The sequence below is a fragment of the Orbicella faveolata genome, unplaced genomic scaffold, assembly GCF_042242905.1.
Source record: "Orbicella faveolata isolate gen_17 unplaced genomic scaffold, um_ofav_v1 contig_3, whole genome shotgun sequence".
Taxonomy (NCBI): Eukaryota; Metazoa; Cnidaria; class Anthozoa; order Scleractinia; family Merulinidae; genus Orbicella; species Orbicella faveolata.
Genome location: NW_028301558.1, coordinates 7,474,606 through 7,490,600, shown reverse-complemented (window position 1 = coordinate 7,490,600; position 15,995 = coordinate 7,474,606). Strand labels below are relative to the sequence as shown.

The following is a 15,995-nucleotide window of genomic DNA, read 5'->3' as shown; positions in this document are numbered from 1 at the left end:
CAAATCTTTCATTGGATTAACGGAAGAGTTATAGTAAACAGTCTTGCCAGAAGTGTCAGGACTGAACTAAAGTTATTAAAAACAATGGATTCCATTTCAATGCCGAACTGGTAGGGACAAGATTCTAGTTCGAGGTTTGAATATGAAGAAAATATTTGCAAGCGCGCGGTTCGATGTATCCATATGAAAGAACAAAAGACTTCTGGAAGTGTTTACGGGTATGATCGGTGTCGCTCGTTTATTTTTCGTTTAAGTGTATGTTCATGTCTTCTCTATGTCAGTAAATGCTAGCTTAGCGAGCGGGTGTTCAAACAATTCATAATTCAATTCGTCATAAACACTAAAAGAACGATTTCAGTCACTAACAAAATGAGCTGAATCTTTACATGCATTTCCTCATGTTTTAAATTTCGTTTTCTGCACGTTGGCCGAGTTTCGCTTCGTTTTTCGTTTTGCTTTTTGTTTGTAAGTTGACTGCTTTTAGTGAGGCTTTTCCTCCCATTCAAAACACGTGAGACTATAGTTATTAGATACTAATACAAATTCAGATTTTACGATAACTGCAGAAATTCTTGCGCGCTCATTGGCTAATTTTTATCGTCAATAAGCGGACAGACACATGAATTTTAATTTATGCGATGCGTCAACGAGCGAGTGCTGATGTCAGTTTTTAATGCGTCTGTCCTGTTATTGACAATGAATTTCGTCATAAAATTGTCAAAGTAGTCTGCGGAACCACTCGGCTATCGCCTCGTGGATCCCCAGCTACCTTGACAATGTTATGACGAAATTCATGAACAATAACAGAACAGACGCATGAAAAACTGATGGCAATTTGTTATATAGAATAGGTCGTTTTCATGTGACGTCATCATTTCTAAAATCGAAAACCAAAGAGCCACGAAAGTTTTTATCCCAGTCAGGCATATGAAGGGGTAAATTTATATCTGTTTACAATGTTACAGCTCTATAGTGTGCTTCGTTTGAAAACCAGCGTATTTTGAATTTCAGAGTTATGGCGGTGCGTGACACAAAGCTACAATCACATTTGTCATAAAAATATATGTTATTTGTGGGCTGGGAGGTCCGTATAGTGAAAAACTATGACCGAGGTCTTGAAAATGCTGCCCGAGGCCGCAGGCCGAGGGCTGCATTTTCAAGTCCGAGGTCACAGTTTTTCACCATACGGACCGACCCTAAGCCGCCAAATAATGTATTTATTTTTTCCTGAGGTAAATTGGCTTGCAAATGGGTTTGTTTACGCAACTTTGTCATTGAAACTGTATTGAATTGGCTTACGGGCCGTCTACAAACCATCGTAAAAAATCTAACGAGTGAACGAGCGAGTTACTCAGATACTAGACAAAGAAAGATGTATTGAAGAACAGATTTATTTTGATATACTTTATGTTAGTTGCATCCAGTTCACCAGTTAAATTCTCCAAAATTGTTTTTTCGGTGTGAAATTTCGTGCAAAGTTTGAAGTTGTACTACAAGACCAATTCCTATCAGTCGTTGCGACTCACTCGAAATCAGACTTTTCTACTACCGTAATTTGAGTGGCAGAAAGCGAGGAAATCCGTTAAGTGTATTCCACAGAAATTCTCTTAAATACAGAAACAATCGGAGAGGCAAACTCGACTGCAACTGACTTTTGTTTTGCTTAAAATTGTGTGGCGAGAGAAACACAGGAGACACAGTATTACGCGTCATTACAGCGCCGAGCTACAATCAACCAAACAAACTCTCACAACTTCAAAATACTCAATTGAATTTACTTACAGTGACTTTCCTTGCCATTTAAAAGTGAATAGAGATAAACTTGCGTTGGTTAATTGTCGATGGAAGTGTAAAAAGGGCAAAGGTTGACCATTACCACTAGTTCACTCACGAAAATTGACCAACACGACAATTTCACCTGCGCTGTTTCCCGCCGTTACCGTGACCGTGGTCAGAGATAGGAAAATCCGGACCGCGCTAAGAACCAATCAGATCGCAGGATTCGTTACCGTGCCCTCTTAGGAAAAAATAAATACCTATCTCATGATTTTTAGTTTTTTTAGAAGTTAGATCATTAGAAAAAGTGCTGATATAAATGTTTGTTTTGTTCAGTGCAGACCATCAGTCGCCTAGATAGCCAAAGTAAGTTCCAGATATTTACACTATTTTTCGGCGCGCCGCCGTATTGGTGCACCACAGAGGTGCACAAACATGGCGTTTCCATACTGGGCTCTGTAAATTTCTGCGAAACATTTCGACAAATATCTCCGATCTGGGAAAACGCACAAACCTAAAACTTGGAGAAGTGTCTTCCCTATCTATTTCCTGGAAGATCACAATTTCTTGACTTTATCCACTGAATGGTTTTCGTTTTATTTATTTTTTTTTATATTGCGTGACAGTGAAAACGATCTATAGAAAACAATCCAATTTCGACTGATGACAGCATGGTCAACAATATTTTCATTTTTCTTGGAGACAGATGGTAAATTAAACTTTGAACTGAGTTGAACTGCATTCAACGGCCAAGCCATGCCACAGCAAATTTTAATGTACAGGTATATACCACGACCGTTTCTTTAAATCAAGCCGTTAAAGGTGCAACAAAGGTAACAAACATTAGTAGCAAGACAGAAGCTAAATAGATAATCTCGCTAAAATCTCAATTTTTCTGGGCTGACATTGTGCAAAAATAATTATTTCTATATACAGATGGAATGTTTTCCATTTCTGAGTGAATATTTTTTGTTGGCCGTATTTTTTGAGAAGTGATTTATTTTAAACAAGGATTAAATTATTTTTTGCTTATCGTTGAAAAAGACAAGAAGTGAGTCACACTGAAAGTCAGTGTGACGTCACATCATTCACGTTTAATTTAATGCCAAAGTCAAACTCTTGCGTGTGTTTAAATTCACAGTCCAGATGTCTTGGTCAGCAAAAGTTTGCTTCCTCAGTCGCTGTTGTTGAGTTGTCAAAGTGTTCGTTTTCAAGCTGCGCTATGACAATGGTTTTCAAGACTTTCATTTAAATTAAAACATATAAAGGAGGGTGCGTCTAGGACAACAACAACAACCATTTTATTGCATAATACATAGAATATCACTCAGCAAAAGAATACATTAAACTTAAATAAACAAAAAACTACTCAAAATAGTAAAAACTAAACGAACTGAGTAGTTACAAGAATTATTACGCTTTAAATCGGTTGTAGGAAAAATAAAGAAAAGAGGACGTAGAAAGAGAATGAGTTATTTTTTCTCCGCGAAATTTTTCAAGATTTAATGATATACACAAAAATGAGTCTTATATAACGTCTATTTAAAAACTTGAAATGCAAGACAGTATTTCGTGGTTGTAGAAATATGATTTTCCTTATGCGATGGAAAATCATACACGATGAAACTTTTTGAAACTGGATGAGGCTGTTTACTACATGGTCATAGTAGTCAAGATTTTTAAAGTGTATCACTATTTTACTTAACAGTCAAGAACAGTTCCTCAGAGCAAGTATTCGTCCCATTTCTCTTTCAAAATTTGTACAGACATTTTAGAAATCATAAAAACAATACACCGAATTCATAATGGCGGACGACTCGGGAAAGCCTCGGCACGAGAACACGAAAGCGAGGCGGATGAGGATAAACAAAATCTAGCTTACAGGAGCGTGTGTTGTGTAATTTAAATTGTTGCTGTTCTTAGTACTTGTTTTCGCTATGAATAGCAATAAATCGCCACAGAATCGGTATTGCTGTGTTCCACTTTGTACTCAAAAGGGGACAACTGGCCCAAACGGCGAGAGAGTTGGATTTTTCAGCATTCCAACCGAAAAATGCTTCAGGGAACAGTAGCTACACGCGATACGACGAGATACAGGTAAACACTTCTCTATAACAGATTCTACAAAAGTCTGTTCCCTTCACTTCAAGGAAGAACACCTTAAGAAGAGCCTAGGTATTGGACGGTTAACATACGTCGACGGAGCAGTTCCATCTGTTTTCGCATGGAAGAAGAGCTCGCCTCGGAAGAGACCTCCACCACGACCTAGAGTACCCAGAGAGGATGTGAAAGCTCGAGCGTCGCTTAACATGAGCGCAGTTTCCATTTCAAGTCCAGAAGCCCAAGCAAGTATGGATCGAAGCGACTCAAACATCGATCTTTGTTTAGAAACTGATTCAGCATCGACTACCAGTGAAAATGCATCGTGCGTTTCTGAAAACCGCCCGTCCTATGAAGATCTTCGAAAACAGCTGATTGAAATGGAGCGTGCACTCGAAGACAGTAAATCGAAAAATGAGAAACTGGAAGCCGAGGTAGGGAAAGTAACGGCCCATGCTTTTAACCTTTCAGGGAAGTGTTCAAAATTGGAGAACAGAGTTTTTTCATTAGATAAGTTTATTTCCGATGAAGATATCGCCTTTTACACAGGCTTTCCATCGTATGCGGCTTTTATGGCAACATACACATACTTAAATCCGGGGGAAAGCGGAGAAAACATTCGGTATTGGCGTTCTGTTCAAAATGATGTCGACCCTGAATATTATGAAAGAGAACCTGAACTTGGTGTTGGACCAGGGAGGCCTAGAACATTGAACTCTAAAGAGGAATTCTTCCTTGTAATGTGTAGATTAAGGCAGGGATTTGCAGAGCGCCATCTGGGGCATTTGTACAATGTATCTCAATCTACTATCAGCAGGATTGTTATTTCATGGGTCAACTTCATGTATTTGAGGTTTGGGCAGTTGAACATATGGCCATCCCGAAAAGTGGTGGATGATACCATGCCTCAAGACTTTCAGAGTAAATATCCAAATACAAGGGCTATTATAGATTGTACTGAAATCAAGTGTCAGATGCCGAGTAGTTTGCTCCTTAACAGTGAGTTGTTTAGTTCATACAAAAATCACACAACCCTGAAATGCTTGATTTCAATTTCCCTTACTGGACATATCTCTTTTATTAGTCAACTTTATACAGGTAGTATATCTGACAGAGAAATTACAGAGAGAAGTGGATTCCTCGACCTTCCTTTTGATGCTAACGATTCTGTCATGGCTGACAAAGGTTTTACCATCCAAGATCTTCTTCCAGTTGGCGTGTCTTTAAACATCCCACCCTTTTTAGGGAGTTATGCTCAGATGCCTGCTGAGGATGTTGTCAAAACACAAGAAATTGCCTCTCTCAGAATTCATGTGGAGAGGGCAATTAACAAAGTTAAGAACTTCCATATTTGGGACAGTGTAGTTCCACTCAGCCTATTTGGCATTGTAAATCAGATGTGGACTGTATGTGCGCATTTATGTAATGTTCAAGATCCCATTATATCATAGTAATCATCTAATGGGATCCTGAACATTACATACATCCTGTAGTTAGTAGTAGTAGTAGTAGGCCTCTGTTGGTCAGGGTTAAGGGTTAAGGATATGCTAATTATAGTGCCCTACCCTTCATAACAAGATGTCTACATTTTTTCATGTACACAAAAGGTATGGGTGAGACTATAGCCAGCAGAAATATAAACTATACTTATTTCTCTCCTTTGGCAAATTGAGATGAAAACCAGTTATTCACAGATTATGCCCTTGTTGGGCTGGAATCATTACCTTGCTGTTTGAATTCTGCAAGAGCAAAAGTAATAAAATGCGGAAAATAATATCCACTGATACTTTGACTAATGTTATCCCAGAATTCCTGATCAAATGTAATTCTTTGGATTGACATCCCCTTGAATGTATATACAACAAAGTCACACCAAGAAGCACCAGTTATTGCCAATTAGCCCTGTACTTGAGCATAGTACTCATGGTTAGTTTTTAATCGACACTGGTCTCCTACACGTTCACAGAAGAATTTGGGATCAGAACAAGCATCCAGTGGTGTCACAGAAGATTTTGTTGAGGGGCATTTTACTTCTAAAATTCCAAAAGGCTGGCTACAACCAAAGTCAATCACTTTTCCATCAGGTGTGGCAGCTAAGACAGGCAATTCTTTCGAAATAACCAGCCCTCACTTGAGGACTGCTACTGGTGTTTTCCTTGCAGTCATAAATTTTTGGTACTCATGAATGGCAGTTGCCTCATATTTTCTTCCATGTGCAGTATGTCTGCTTGTAAACTCTTCGGGGTTGATCAATTGTTTAGCAAAAGTGTCATGGTTTCTTTGCCTTCTCGAAATCAAATGAAATCTTGAGGTTGTAAACCTAAACCTCCTCTCTTCCCTCCATCTCTTACTGCCTACCTGCTCTCTTGTTTCCATTTCAATTTTGTTCAGCTTATCTTCATCAACCTCAAGAGAAGATAAAAATGTTCTCTGCTCACTAGTAACAGTGTCTGGATAAACTCTAGGTTGAGTGTCTTTAAGGGGAAATCGTGGATAATTATTTATACCAGTGTTTATGTCAGGAGACCTTGGAACAGTGCTTATATTGGCATACACAGGAAAATTAGCCTCAGTATAAGACAACTGGTAGCTGTTTGTAGATCCAACAGGGCTACTGCCATATTTGGTTTGCATCATCTCATTTGATGCATTTGGGGAAAGGGTTGCAATTCCCATTTTAGGATTAATTGCTGCAATAGCTTTTTTAAACCTTTCCTCTTCTGAAACATCAGGCTTTGTTATTTTGCGGGCCTCGTACAGTTGACACATAACAGCTTTATCAGACTTCTCATCATCAGGCTTAATTTTGTCACAACTAAATCCATCACTGGTTGGGGATGGATTGAATCACCTCGGGTCCTTTTATGCCAGCTTTGTAACTGATGTACAGGCCAAAGCTGGATTTTCATCCAATTCATCCTTTAGATCTTCTGTTGTTTTGCTCTCAAACAGTGAGTATTTGCAAATTTTCAACAGGAGGGCTAATGTGTGGTTACAATAGCGAACTTCACCAGCAGCACATGTGCAAGAGGCAGCCATTACTTGTCCAGTTATAATGCAAAGAGCAACTTGTATTTTATGAGGGGTTTCATGTTTCTTGTAGCTATGATAGCACTTACATTGAAAATAGAAATAATTTTCATCATCATTGGCTTCGATATCCTTTAAATATTCCTCTTGGAGAAAAGTTTTTGCACGTTTTAAGCCTGTGGGCACAGAATGGTGTTCCACACTCCCCATCTTCTTGCCAGAATTTTCTATATGTTTTTTCATTTCAGCCTTTGTAAACAATGGCAATTTTTCAAGAGCTTTACCCCAGACAGTTGTAGGATAATTTACTTTGTTAACATCCTTTATCTGGGTCGAGGAATTAGCAAGCGAAATAGAGCATTCTCTGGCTTTTCGCTTTGTGAATATCTTGTTGGGATCTGGGTCAATTATAATTTTGTGCCTGCCACTTGCAATGTACTCTTCCACTCTAGTAAAGATAAAGTGACAACAGAAATTACGCTCGCAAGCTTAAGTTTAATAATTTGCAACATTTAACCTAACGGGACGTGTTTGCGAATTAAGAGGATTTTAATATATAGTAAAAAAAAGGCTAATGGTGCTCAGGATCCGTATTTCACGCGGAATAACAAAACAGAACATTTCATGTTTCGAGATCAAACATACCGCTTTACGAGCTGGGCTTTCAAATTGAGGCCTTTACACGAATCACCCCTACATCGCAGCCAAAACAAAAGATCAGCTTTCTTCAGTTCTGCTGGCTTTCTTCCTTCAAGACTAGCGCCGGGAATGTCACTTTCCGTAAGCAAAACTGGAGCTGTAAACGTGTTTGTCGCCATATTGAAGGTTTTAGATCTATCCTCATTCGCCTCGCCTTCATGCTCTCGTGCCGAGGCTTTCCCGAGTCGTCCGCCATTATGAATTCGGTGTACATGAAGCTTTCCAATCACAAGTACAGTTCAATGTGTCAAAAAGAACACAAACGTAATGCCTTTCAGAAAGGTATTTCGCTTCTGATATATACTTCACTTGATGAATTTCATTTGTAAATGCAGTCTAAGGGATTAGTATTCACGATACCAAAGCACAAAACAAATACTTAAAACTGCATAATTATGAAGAGTAAGATCGAAATTGGTTAAAGTAAACAAATTTCATTGTTGATTACTGTAACCTAGTCTCGATATTCAAATAACTTGACGTTTTGAAGTTAGCAAACCACACAAAGCCAAAAATCTCTTCTTTCATTAGATTAAACGAAGAATTATTGCGGCATTCAATTTTGGTAGAAGTGTCAGGACTAAACTCAAGTTATTCAAAACAATGGATTCGTGTTCAATGGCGAACTGAAAGGGACAAGATTCTATTTCGAGGTTCCAATCTGAAGAAAATGTTTCCAGGCGCGGACTTTGATGTATCCGTATCAAAGAACAAAAGACTTCAGGAAGTGTTTACAGGTAAGATCGGTGTCGCTCGTTTATTTTTCGTTTAAGTGCGTTTGCGTTTCTTCTCTGAGTCAGTAAATGCCAGCTTGGTGAGCTGGTGTTCAAACAATTCATAATTCAATTAGTCATAAACACCGAACTAAAAGAACGATTTCACACTCTAACAAAAGAAGCTGAACCTTTGCATGCATTTCCTCGTGTGTTAAATTTCGTTTTCTACATGTCAACCGCGTTTAGCCTTGTTTTTAGTTTCCCTTTTCGTTTCTAAATTGACTACTTTTAGCGAGGCTTTTCCTCCCATTCAAAACAAGTTAACCTATAGTGATCAGACAGTATTATAATATAGATAGGACCCTGCGCGCGCTCTGATTGATCAAAAATCCATGTTTTATCAGAGTATAAAACATAGAGAAAGCGTGTTTTATTGTTTTTCGCCACATTATCTCTAGTTAACATTTTTGTTAGAGATGGCGGAAGGCATTTTCTTTGAAGAAATTTGTGATGGAGTTCTCTGCGAGGCAGCAAAAAGTTTTGAAGATGAGGCATATAGCACTTCAGTGGTATTAAATTGCGTCAGCTTGTCGATCTGTGTGCTTCGCTGTTTCTATTCGCGGCGTGTAAAATCTATGCAGGGGCGGGGCAGAAGACTCCTGAAATTTTTGTACTGGATCATCCAACAAAAAGTGACGTCACATCCGGTTGAAACGGTGCCGCGCAGCTCGTTTCACAAAGCGAAAAAATGGCGTTTCGATTGGGGAAGATTTTCCTCTATTTGCAAACCATCAGGTTCGTGTCCTTCCATACTGAGGATAGAAATATTTTGAAGGCACATTTTTTCGACTTTTGAAGCAAAACTGTTGGCAAAAGAGAGCAGTTTAGTATTGTTTTGAAGGAAAATAACGGAGAGCCTTCTGTCATCGAATGGCGGATTTTACACATATTCAAACCTGGTGTTGTTCCGACTTTTGGTTCTTATTGTTCGTGATTCGGTGATAACACTAAGTGCAATAGCCTATAATGTTAACAACAACCTGGATGAAGTATTGCTGGTCATAGTTTGCACTGTGTACAACGGGAACATATTTAACAGAAGCCGTTTTTTTCTGGAAGTGAACACAGTTGAAACTCTATATCCACGTGCTTGTGGTGGAAAAGACATGCTGAAGCGTATACTCAAGGTTAGTATCCTATTTCCGTATCTCTTGTTGAATACGGTTTTTCTCTGTAAGAAATAAGCAATGTTGAGAGTCAGAGGTGAGCTTTGGGGATATCAGATTTCCCCGAAGAGATCAACAAAGGGGTGAAGCACTCCCCCACCAAATTTTCTGGGAGTGCCCCACCGGGTACTGTGAAGTTGTTCATAAATATACATGTATGCTGGACAGAATTCAAATTTTATCCAGTGGTCAACTGTACATTCCTCTGTATTGTCTGAACTGCAATGCAGGCCTGGGGATCAACTTCTTTGGGCAGTTCCGAAAGAGGGGGGTTGGCCTGTTTAGGGTTAGCTCCTTGGCCCTTAACTTTACCTCCGCTTTTGACAGGTACCCACTTCTACTGTGACCCCGGGTGGGGGCACTCCCTTATATGCACTATAGGGGTATGTGTGGCCCCAAAAGGTATGGTTTTTCAGTCGTTTTGGTCATAAATAGGGTATCAGTTTTGGCCATTTTGGCCTTAAATAGGATATGGGTTTTGTACTCTAGTCTTGAATTGGGTAATGTTGTTTAGAAGAAGCTACTTTTTCATCATTATTGATAAGACCATAGACAAAAGGCCGTCAAATATTATGTTTAGGGAAATAGGTTATCGAATTTTTATTCTGGTAATAAATAGGGTAGGGAGAATCGCAGATTTTGGAAGTCATAATTTATTAGTTAATTCGACTATTTTGAGATTTTAAAGATATGTTCTATATATCAAATTGACTCAACAAGAGATGCTGTGGAAACACAGGCCGCTGGTGATTGTTTTCACAGCTTTTTTAGTTCTTCCAAAGATCTGTTTACAACACCTCATCTTCTGTTAATCTGGTGGGGTTACAATGTAGCTCCGTAGCAACGGGACCTTTGTTCATTATTTGATCAATGTTTAAATGGCATCTACATGTACCTTCCATCTTGTAAAGAAAAAAATGAAAAATGGCTGTCTCATACGCATGCATCAAATAATTCACAAAGGTCAGTTGTGATTGCTCCATTGTGGGTGGGCTGAGAATTCTAGTTTGGTTTGATCTTAAAGTGATTGTTTGCCATTTATTTCCCCATGCATTTGGCTGAATTTGACCCTGCATGACTATTCAAAACCCTTATTGAATAATCAAATGGGCAATATCCCTCTTTATTTGAGTTTCCCTCAGTCACTCAATCACAGTGGGTTTTGCTGAGTTAATTTTCTCTTCTTTGTAAATTGATATTGCTGCTTTAAATTCTAAATCTAGGGATCATGTGACACTCGCCATGCGAAGAGTTGTCCCGGTTAGCCAAGCCAAAGTGTTTACATAAAGAAAAGTTGTCCCGCCTGTCAGGGTGCCAAGGCATGACATGAGCCAAGGCTAGACAACTCACCCACCCCTGTTGTCTCCCAGGCAAGACAGGTTCATGATCCTAACTGTAAACAGTTGGTTGAATTTTCAATTAAAGAAATAAATGAAAAGTTAGCTTGGCCAGGGTAACTCAGGAGAAGGGTTGTCTTGGGTACCCAAGACCATATAAATGGGCCCTAGTACGGCTATTCTATTTTATTTCCACACTCCCTCCTCCTCTGTTGACATGAGCTTTAGATGGGGCTATGAAAGAGTTATTTCTGCACTTTTATCTTTTCTGTTAGGTGGTAAATATTGACTTATTTAGAGAGTGTGGCTGGGGGAAGGGGGTGTGGATATGAAATGGAATATCTCTAGTCAGCTCTGGGCCCAACTTGTGTGTTGTCTAACTGATTATACAAACTATACTTTCCAAAATCTTTATGGGTAGGTGTTTGAGAGGATCATCTTACATGTATCTGTTCATCACTACAGTGGAACCCCACCTTATGGCCACCCCATTCACATAGCCACCTTTTTATTACGGCCTCTTGATTCTGGCTTGAACAAAGGCTCAGTTAGTCGGTCATTTTCTTATTTAAAGAACCCCTTTAACCACACTGTTAATGTGGTCAGATTTTTGTGGCCCAGCAACCGGATTAACAGAGTTCCACTGTAATTTAAAATTGTCAGTGTTGGTTGTTTTAAGAATATTTGTACCTCACAGAGGTGAAAATGAATTTGAGCTATTACCCACAAAACAAAATTCTGGATCGTACATTTTAGGAGTAATATACACAATTTATAGTAAGCATCAGGCATCACTTTGATAGTGAAGTCCCATAACTCTATTATTTGGAGACTGGTTATCCACTATCCCTGAAATTACCAAGGCTGATATCTCTATTATCATGTCATCAAAGCCATAATATTTTGACACCTACTGTACCAAACACAGTTTCCTTAGGCAGTAACAAGAGTCTTTCTTTAGTAAACCAAAATAGTACTTGCTGCCAGGTGCTTTATAAAAGTATAACCCTTCCAGAAGCCTTCACAAAGTAATATCAGTAGCTAACAATTTTTTTGTGGCTGATTTAAACCTTGTAATAAATCATACTGAACTGGCCCAAGTTTAATATACATTTTGTTGTATTTAGCTCACATGTTTTCAGTTTAAAGGAGAAGGTCACTCCAAAAAGCTTACTTTTTGTGTCTTCACTTATAGCAAGTGAATATTCAGCATTTCCACTCACCAAAGCTTCAGCCCCTGAAGTGCCTGCTATCCTTAAGAAATTCATCTCAAAATTAAGAAGCGACTTCGGAGGCCACCATTTTGCAACTGTCTTGGCAGCCTGAGGCCGTGTTTATGTGACTTCATTCCGTCCAACTCAAAATTGGTAAGAAGGAGAAGAACCTGCAACTGACTTGGCATCTGTCACAAGGTCAGCAAAATCTTTTTTTTTCCAAGCGATTATCCTCTTCACTATCTTCAATGCTATTATTTTGGAGTTTAGAGCATGCTTAGCTCAAAATAATATGTCTCAAGAGCAGCCATAACCCGGAGTGGTAGTCAAAAGGCTTGTCACAAGCCATCAGGACAAAATCTGTCAGACAGAATGATGTCCTGAAAACTTGGCCTGGGTGCTTCTTTGGAGGCGAACTTCATACGGAAAACCTGCACTTTAGACGTTGAAACTTCTGTGAGTGGCTAACCTTAGTGCAAGGTTTTCATTAGCGTTGACATAAAATTTATGTTTTTTGGAGTGACCTCCTGTAAAATACACACATTAAGACTTAACTCAGTAACAAGGTACATCTTGTATGACCAGTAACAGTATACATGTATCCAAAAAACAAAATATATATTGTCCAAACTCAGTCATGTTAGTAGTGTTGGTGTCTAATGAGTTCCTGCAAAGAGATAATTATACAAACATTCTAGCAACTCTCCTCGATATTCTGGGAGTCTCCCACCTACCGTTTAGATCATCCATCCCAGGCAAGTTTTGAACTATTGTCCAGATACAAGGGACCATGGGCTCCTAGGGACAGTGCTTTAAAGTGCTATTATGATGAAATTTGCGGATGTCCTCCATAATATGAGCATAACAGTTTTGTTACCATGACAACATACTGGGTTTCAACCTTCCCTGATGATTAGGCTTTTCTGGCCACCTTTGGCTTTCCATTTTGATATTTGCCAATGGTGCCTCATCAGCACGATCTAGGAAGCATATTAACATGCAAGGTCAAAGTCGTAGCCTCGTTTAACGTTTTTCAAGCTGAAAATCACTGAATTAGTGAAATCAGGTTAGAGGAGACTGGAAAAGAGCAAGTTGCCATGGGAAAATACAGGCTGTATATAATTTTTATAGCCATAGGTGTGTTTCCTGTAGTTCTACCTATAAGCCTATTAACCTGATGTAATATTGGGTTAAGTGTATGACAACATCAGTCACCTCATTTGCATATTTCTAATTTTTAAACCTACATATCTTTGGAACTGATGCAGATATTTGCAAAAGGTAAACAGCATTTTTAATCTTTTGTGGAATTCTATGTGATACACCTGAAAATTCTGACTCAAGGGGTAAAAATTTAAGGATAGAAGCACTTTAAAGCATTGAGTTGAATTTATGCTGTTGGCAAAATTTTACTGTAAGGTGTCAAAAGGAATTTGGAGGGGAATTTGGTGTGGTTATTGAATTGACACATTGGTTCTGTTATTATTGTCATTATCTTCTATATTTTTGAGGCAGAATGGTTGTTGGCAAAAGCAAAACTGGCAATATCCTCACTGACCTGTGTTTAGATGTTTTTAGGTTTTTGTCTCTGACAATGAAGGTCAATTTGAGTAGTTACACTGTCTTTGCAATAGAACATATGGATATTAATAGTATAGTTATTTTTCAATATCCTCATACTAAAATTATAGTAATTTTATGGCTCAATTTCTACCTCTGCTTTAATTTTTTTAAACCAGTTTATTTTTTTTTAAACCAATTTAATTTCATCAAAGGGGAAGGGGGAATCTGAGAGCAACAATAAATTAGACCAACAAAAATTAATATAAGGACATTTGCAATGGTTGCTTTCATGGCCTAATGGAGATGAAGTGGACCAAAAAGTCAGAGATCTGATGTTTGAATCTAGGTCTGTCTGTACAAAGATTGTATTGTAGTGTAGGAGTATTATGGTAAGTTATCACTTATGTTGGGGGGTTGATATGGGATCCTGGCTGTACTGTTGTAGGGTAGGAATAGGGACTGAGGGGTGGGTGGTGTGCTTGTGATCCTTTTTAAAAACCACTCTAAAAGTGAAAACAAACTGATTTCAATTGAAAAATTTACAGCACAGGTAAAAATGATACATTATATGTTGTTTTTTATAGGTGGTAAATGAGCAAATACCCTCATGACCAAGAGACCTGTCCAAGTGTGATTTTTTTTACTGATAATGAAAATCATAATAAAGATGCAAAGCCACCTTGGTGTGATTTCTTCCTTGATAGTGAAGTGCAACCTAACCAAAAGTTGCATTCTGTGAGAGGTTTACAAAAATTAAATGGAAAATTAAACTACACCAGTTTGTATTAATTTTATAAGTACTCCTCTCTCCAAAATATATTTGGTATGTTGTCGTACATGGACTGGCAAGAGTATAATGTAGAAATTTTATGGGAAATGTTTCCATTTAAAAAATATGCAGCTGAGACACAATAACAATAATTCTCATTTCTGTGGTGTTTTCTTTGGTGTAAAAGTGTAAAAACAGATTCTACATGTATTACCCTACATGTAAGTTGAAGAATATAGGAGCTCCTCTGAAAAAGTTTGTTGGTTTTTTTTTCTGTTCATTTTTTTTGTTGAACATTTATATTTTCCTATAAGCAGTTTCTTCACAATACATTGTAAGATAATAACTAGCCATAAAAAGGACGTTTTTGTCTCAGAGATCATTTTCAAGATAAAAAAAGTGATTTTCATTTATATTTTTTCTTTTCTTTCGGCAGAGACGTTTTGAGAATTTCCCTAAAACTATCACAAGGTCCAAAGGAAGGGGCAAAAATAAAAGTTATGTTTTCATTATCAGTTTGAGTCTCCCTCTGAAGCTGCAAAGTATGGTTATTTTATACTGTTGTGGATAATGTTAGGCCCATTTTAATTCAAAATACAAATGGGAACTTACAAATTTGATAATCACGCAATCCCTTAAATTGGCACTGTTTTGTTTTTTGCTTTTTTCCAGAAAACAATTTGAACATCCTTGTTACACAAGGAGAGGGGGGGGAGGGGGGGGGGAGGTATTCTACATAGTTTTAAATGAGGAAGCTGCACCTCAAGGTCCAACCCCTTAATACTGTATCCCTTTTCTAAACCCTTAGAAAGTAGTTTTAAAATATCTTTTTGAACAATATATCAGAATCCACTCATTCTGGCTCATGAGAGTAAATGAGAGATTCTCAACAACATTTTAGGACTAGAAGAAGGGAAATCCCTAAAAGAAAGATTTCCATACCCTTTCATTATACACCTGAATTCAACTTGTCAGAAATCCCTTACCCTTTAATAGTTATATCTGAAGCCTGAAAACTTTTGAGCAGAGCTTCCCGATAGATGTCATTACATGGAGTCCTCCCACATACACAATCCAGGAACTCTTGACAAGTTGCGATGAAGCTGGCTTTAAGACTGTCTGATCAGGCAGCTTCTTCAGTTTTTGAGTACAAACTTGTTACTCTCAGTCAACTTCTAGTATGGAACCTTTTCTTTTCTGGTCTGGTCCAAGTTCACAGACACTACTAGCTAGCAATCACTTTCACAACACTAACACTAGCAATGTCAGTTGCAGTCTGGTTGTTCAGTTTCACCGCACCATGTTTCATGGTCACTCATCATTGTCAGACATTTGTTCATAATAGCTTGTAACATTCACCAGCCTGGCAGTGTCATTGTTGCTATTACCTGTTCCCAGACTTCCTTTTATGGCTGGGTGTTGGGGCATGATATTTCATTGCTGTTTGCAAATAGTTTGTTAAGATCGCACATTGAAAGTGTGATGAATTAAAATAATTGAACTCTATGAGAGAGAATTGTCAGAATTGCTAGGGTTCTCTCATTCCCTGGAACTGAAATGTCTTG

The 15,995-nt window shown here is 38.2% G+C and overlaps 3 protein-coding genes and 1 pseudogene across 7 annotated transcripts in view; 3 read left to right on the top strand and 1 right to left on the bottom strand.

The window, feature by feature from the left end:
• LOC149106214 (collagen triple helix repeat-containing protein 1-like) overlaps nucleotides 1-15,995 on the top strand; it is a 38,660-nt gene that overhangs the window by 12,465 nt on the left and 10,200 nt on the right. The gene's annotated exons all lie outside the window — the stretch shown is intronic.
• On the top strand, nucleotides 3,593-5,656 carry LOC149106217 (uncharacterized). The gene has a single exon (XM_089297736.1). It carries the CDS (start codon nucleotides 4,086-4,088, stop codon nucleotides 5,325-5,327), a length of 1,242 nt encoding a protein of 413 aa, XP_089153862.1. The 5' UTR covers nucleotides 3,593-4,085; the 3' UTR covers nucleotides 5,328-5,656.
• On the bottom strand, nucleotides 5,572-6,701 carry LOC149106216 (uncharacterized; annotated as a pseudogene).
• Nucleotides 8,798-14,945, top strand: LOC149106215 (uncharacterized). Of its 5 annotated transcripts, none has more exons than XR_016209680.1 (4): nucleotides 8,798-9,116; nucleotides 9,441-9,508; nucleotides 12,080-12,296; nucleotides 14,246-14,945. XR_016209680.1 is itself a non-coding variant. In XM_089297820.1 (4 exons), the coding sequence occupies exons 1-3, from the start codon at nucleotides 8,798-8,800 to the stop codon at nucleotides 9,926-9,928; spliced, it is 441 nt and encodes a 146-aa protein (XP_089153946.1). In that variant the 3' UTR covers nucleotides 9,929-9,949; nucleotides 10,771-14,945. The 5 variants fall into 5 exon arrangements, 4 of the variants coding, with proteins under 4 accessions (XP_089153946.1, XP_089153948.1, XP_089153947.1 ...); XM_089297820.1 differs by adding an exon at nucleotides 9,875-9,949 and having other exon boundaries at nucleotides 10,771-14,945; XM_089297822.1 differs by lacking the exon at nucleotides 12,080-12,296.

Excerpts from the sequence above, each read along its gene's own strand:
- LOC149106217 (XM_089297736.1), top strand. The coding sequence starts at position 4,086 with ATGAGCGCAGTTTCCATTTCAAGTCCAGAAGCCCAAGCAAGTATGGAT.
- LOC149106215 (XM_089297820.1), top strand. The coding sequence starts at position 8,798 with ATGGCGGAAGGCATTTTCTTTGAAGAAATTTGTGATGGAGTTCTCTGC. Across the intron at positions 9,117-9,440 it reads CTCTATTTGCAAACCATCAG|TGAACACAGTTGAAACTCTA; the intron begins GTTCGTGTCCTT and ends TTTTTCTGGAAG. Across the intron at positions 9,509-9,874 it reads TGCTGAAGCGTATACTCAAG|GTACCCACTTCTACTGTGAC; the intron begins GTTAGTATCCTA and ends CGCTTTTGACAG.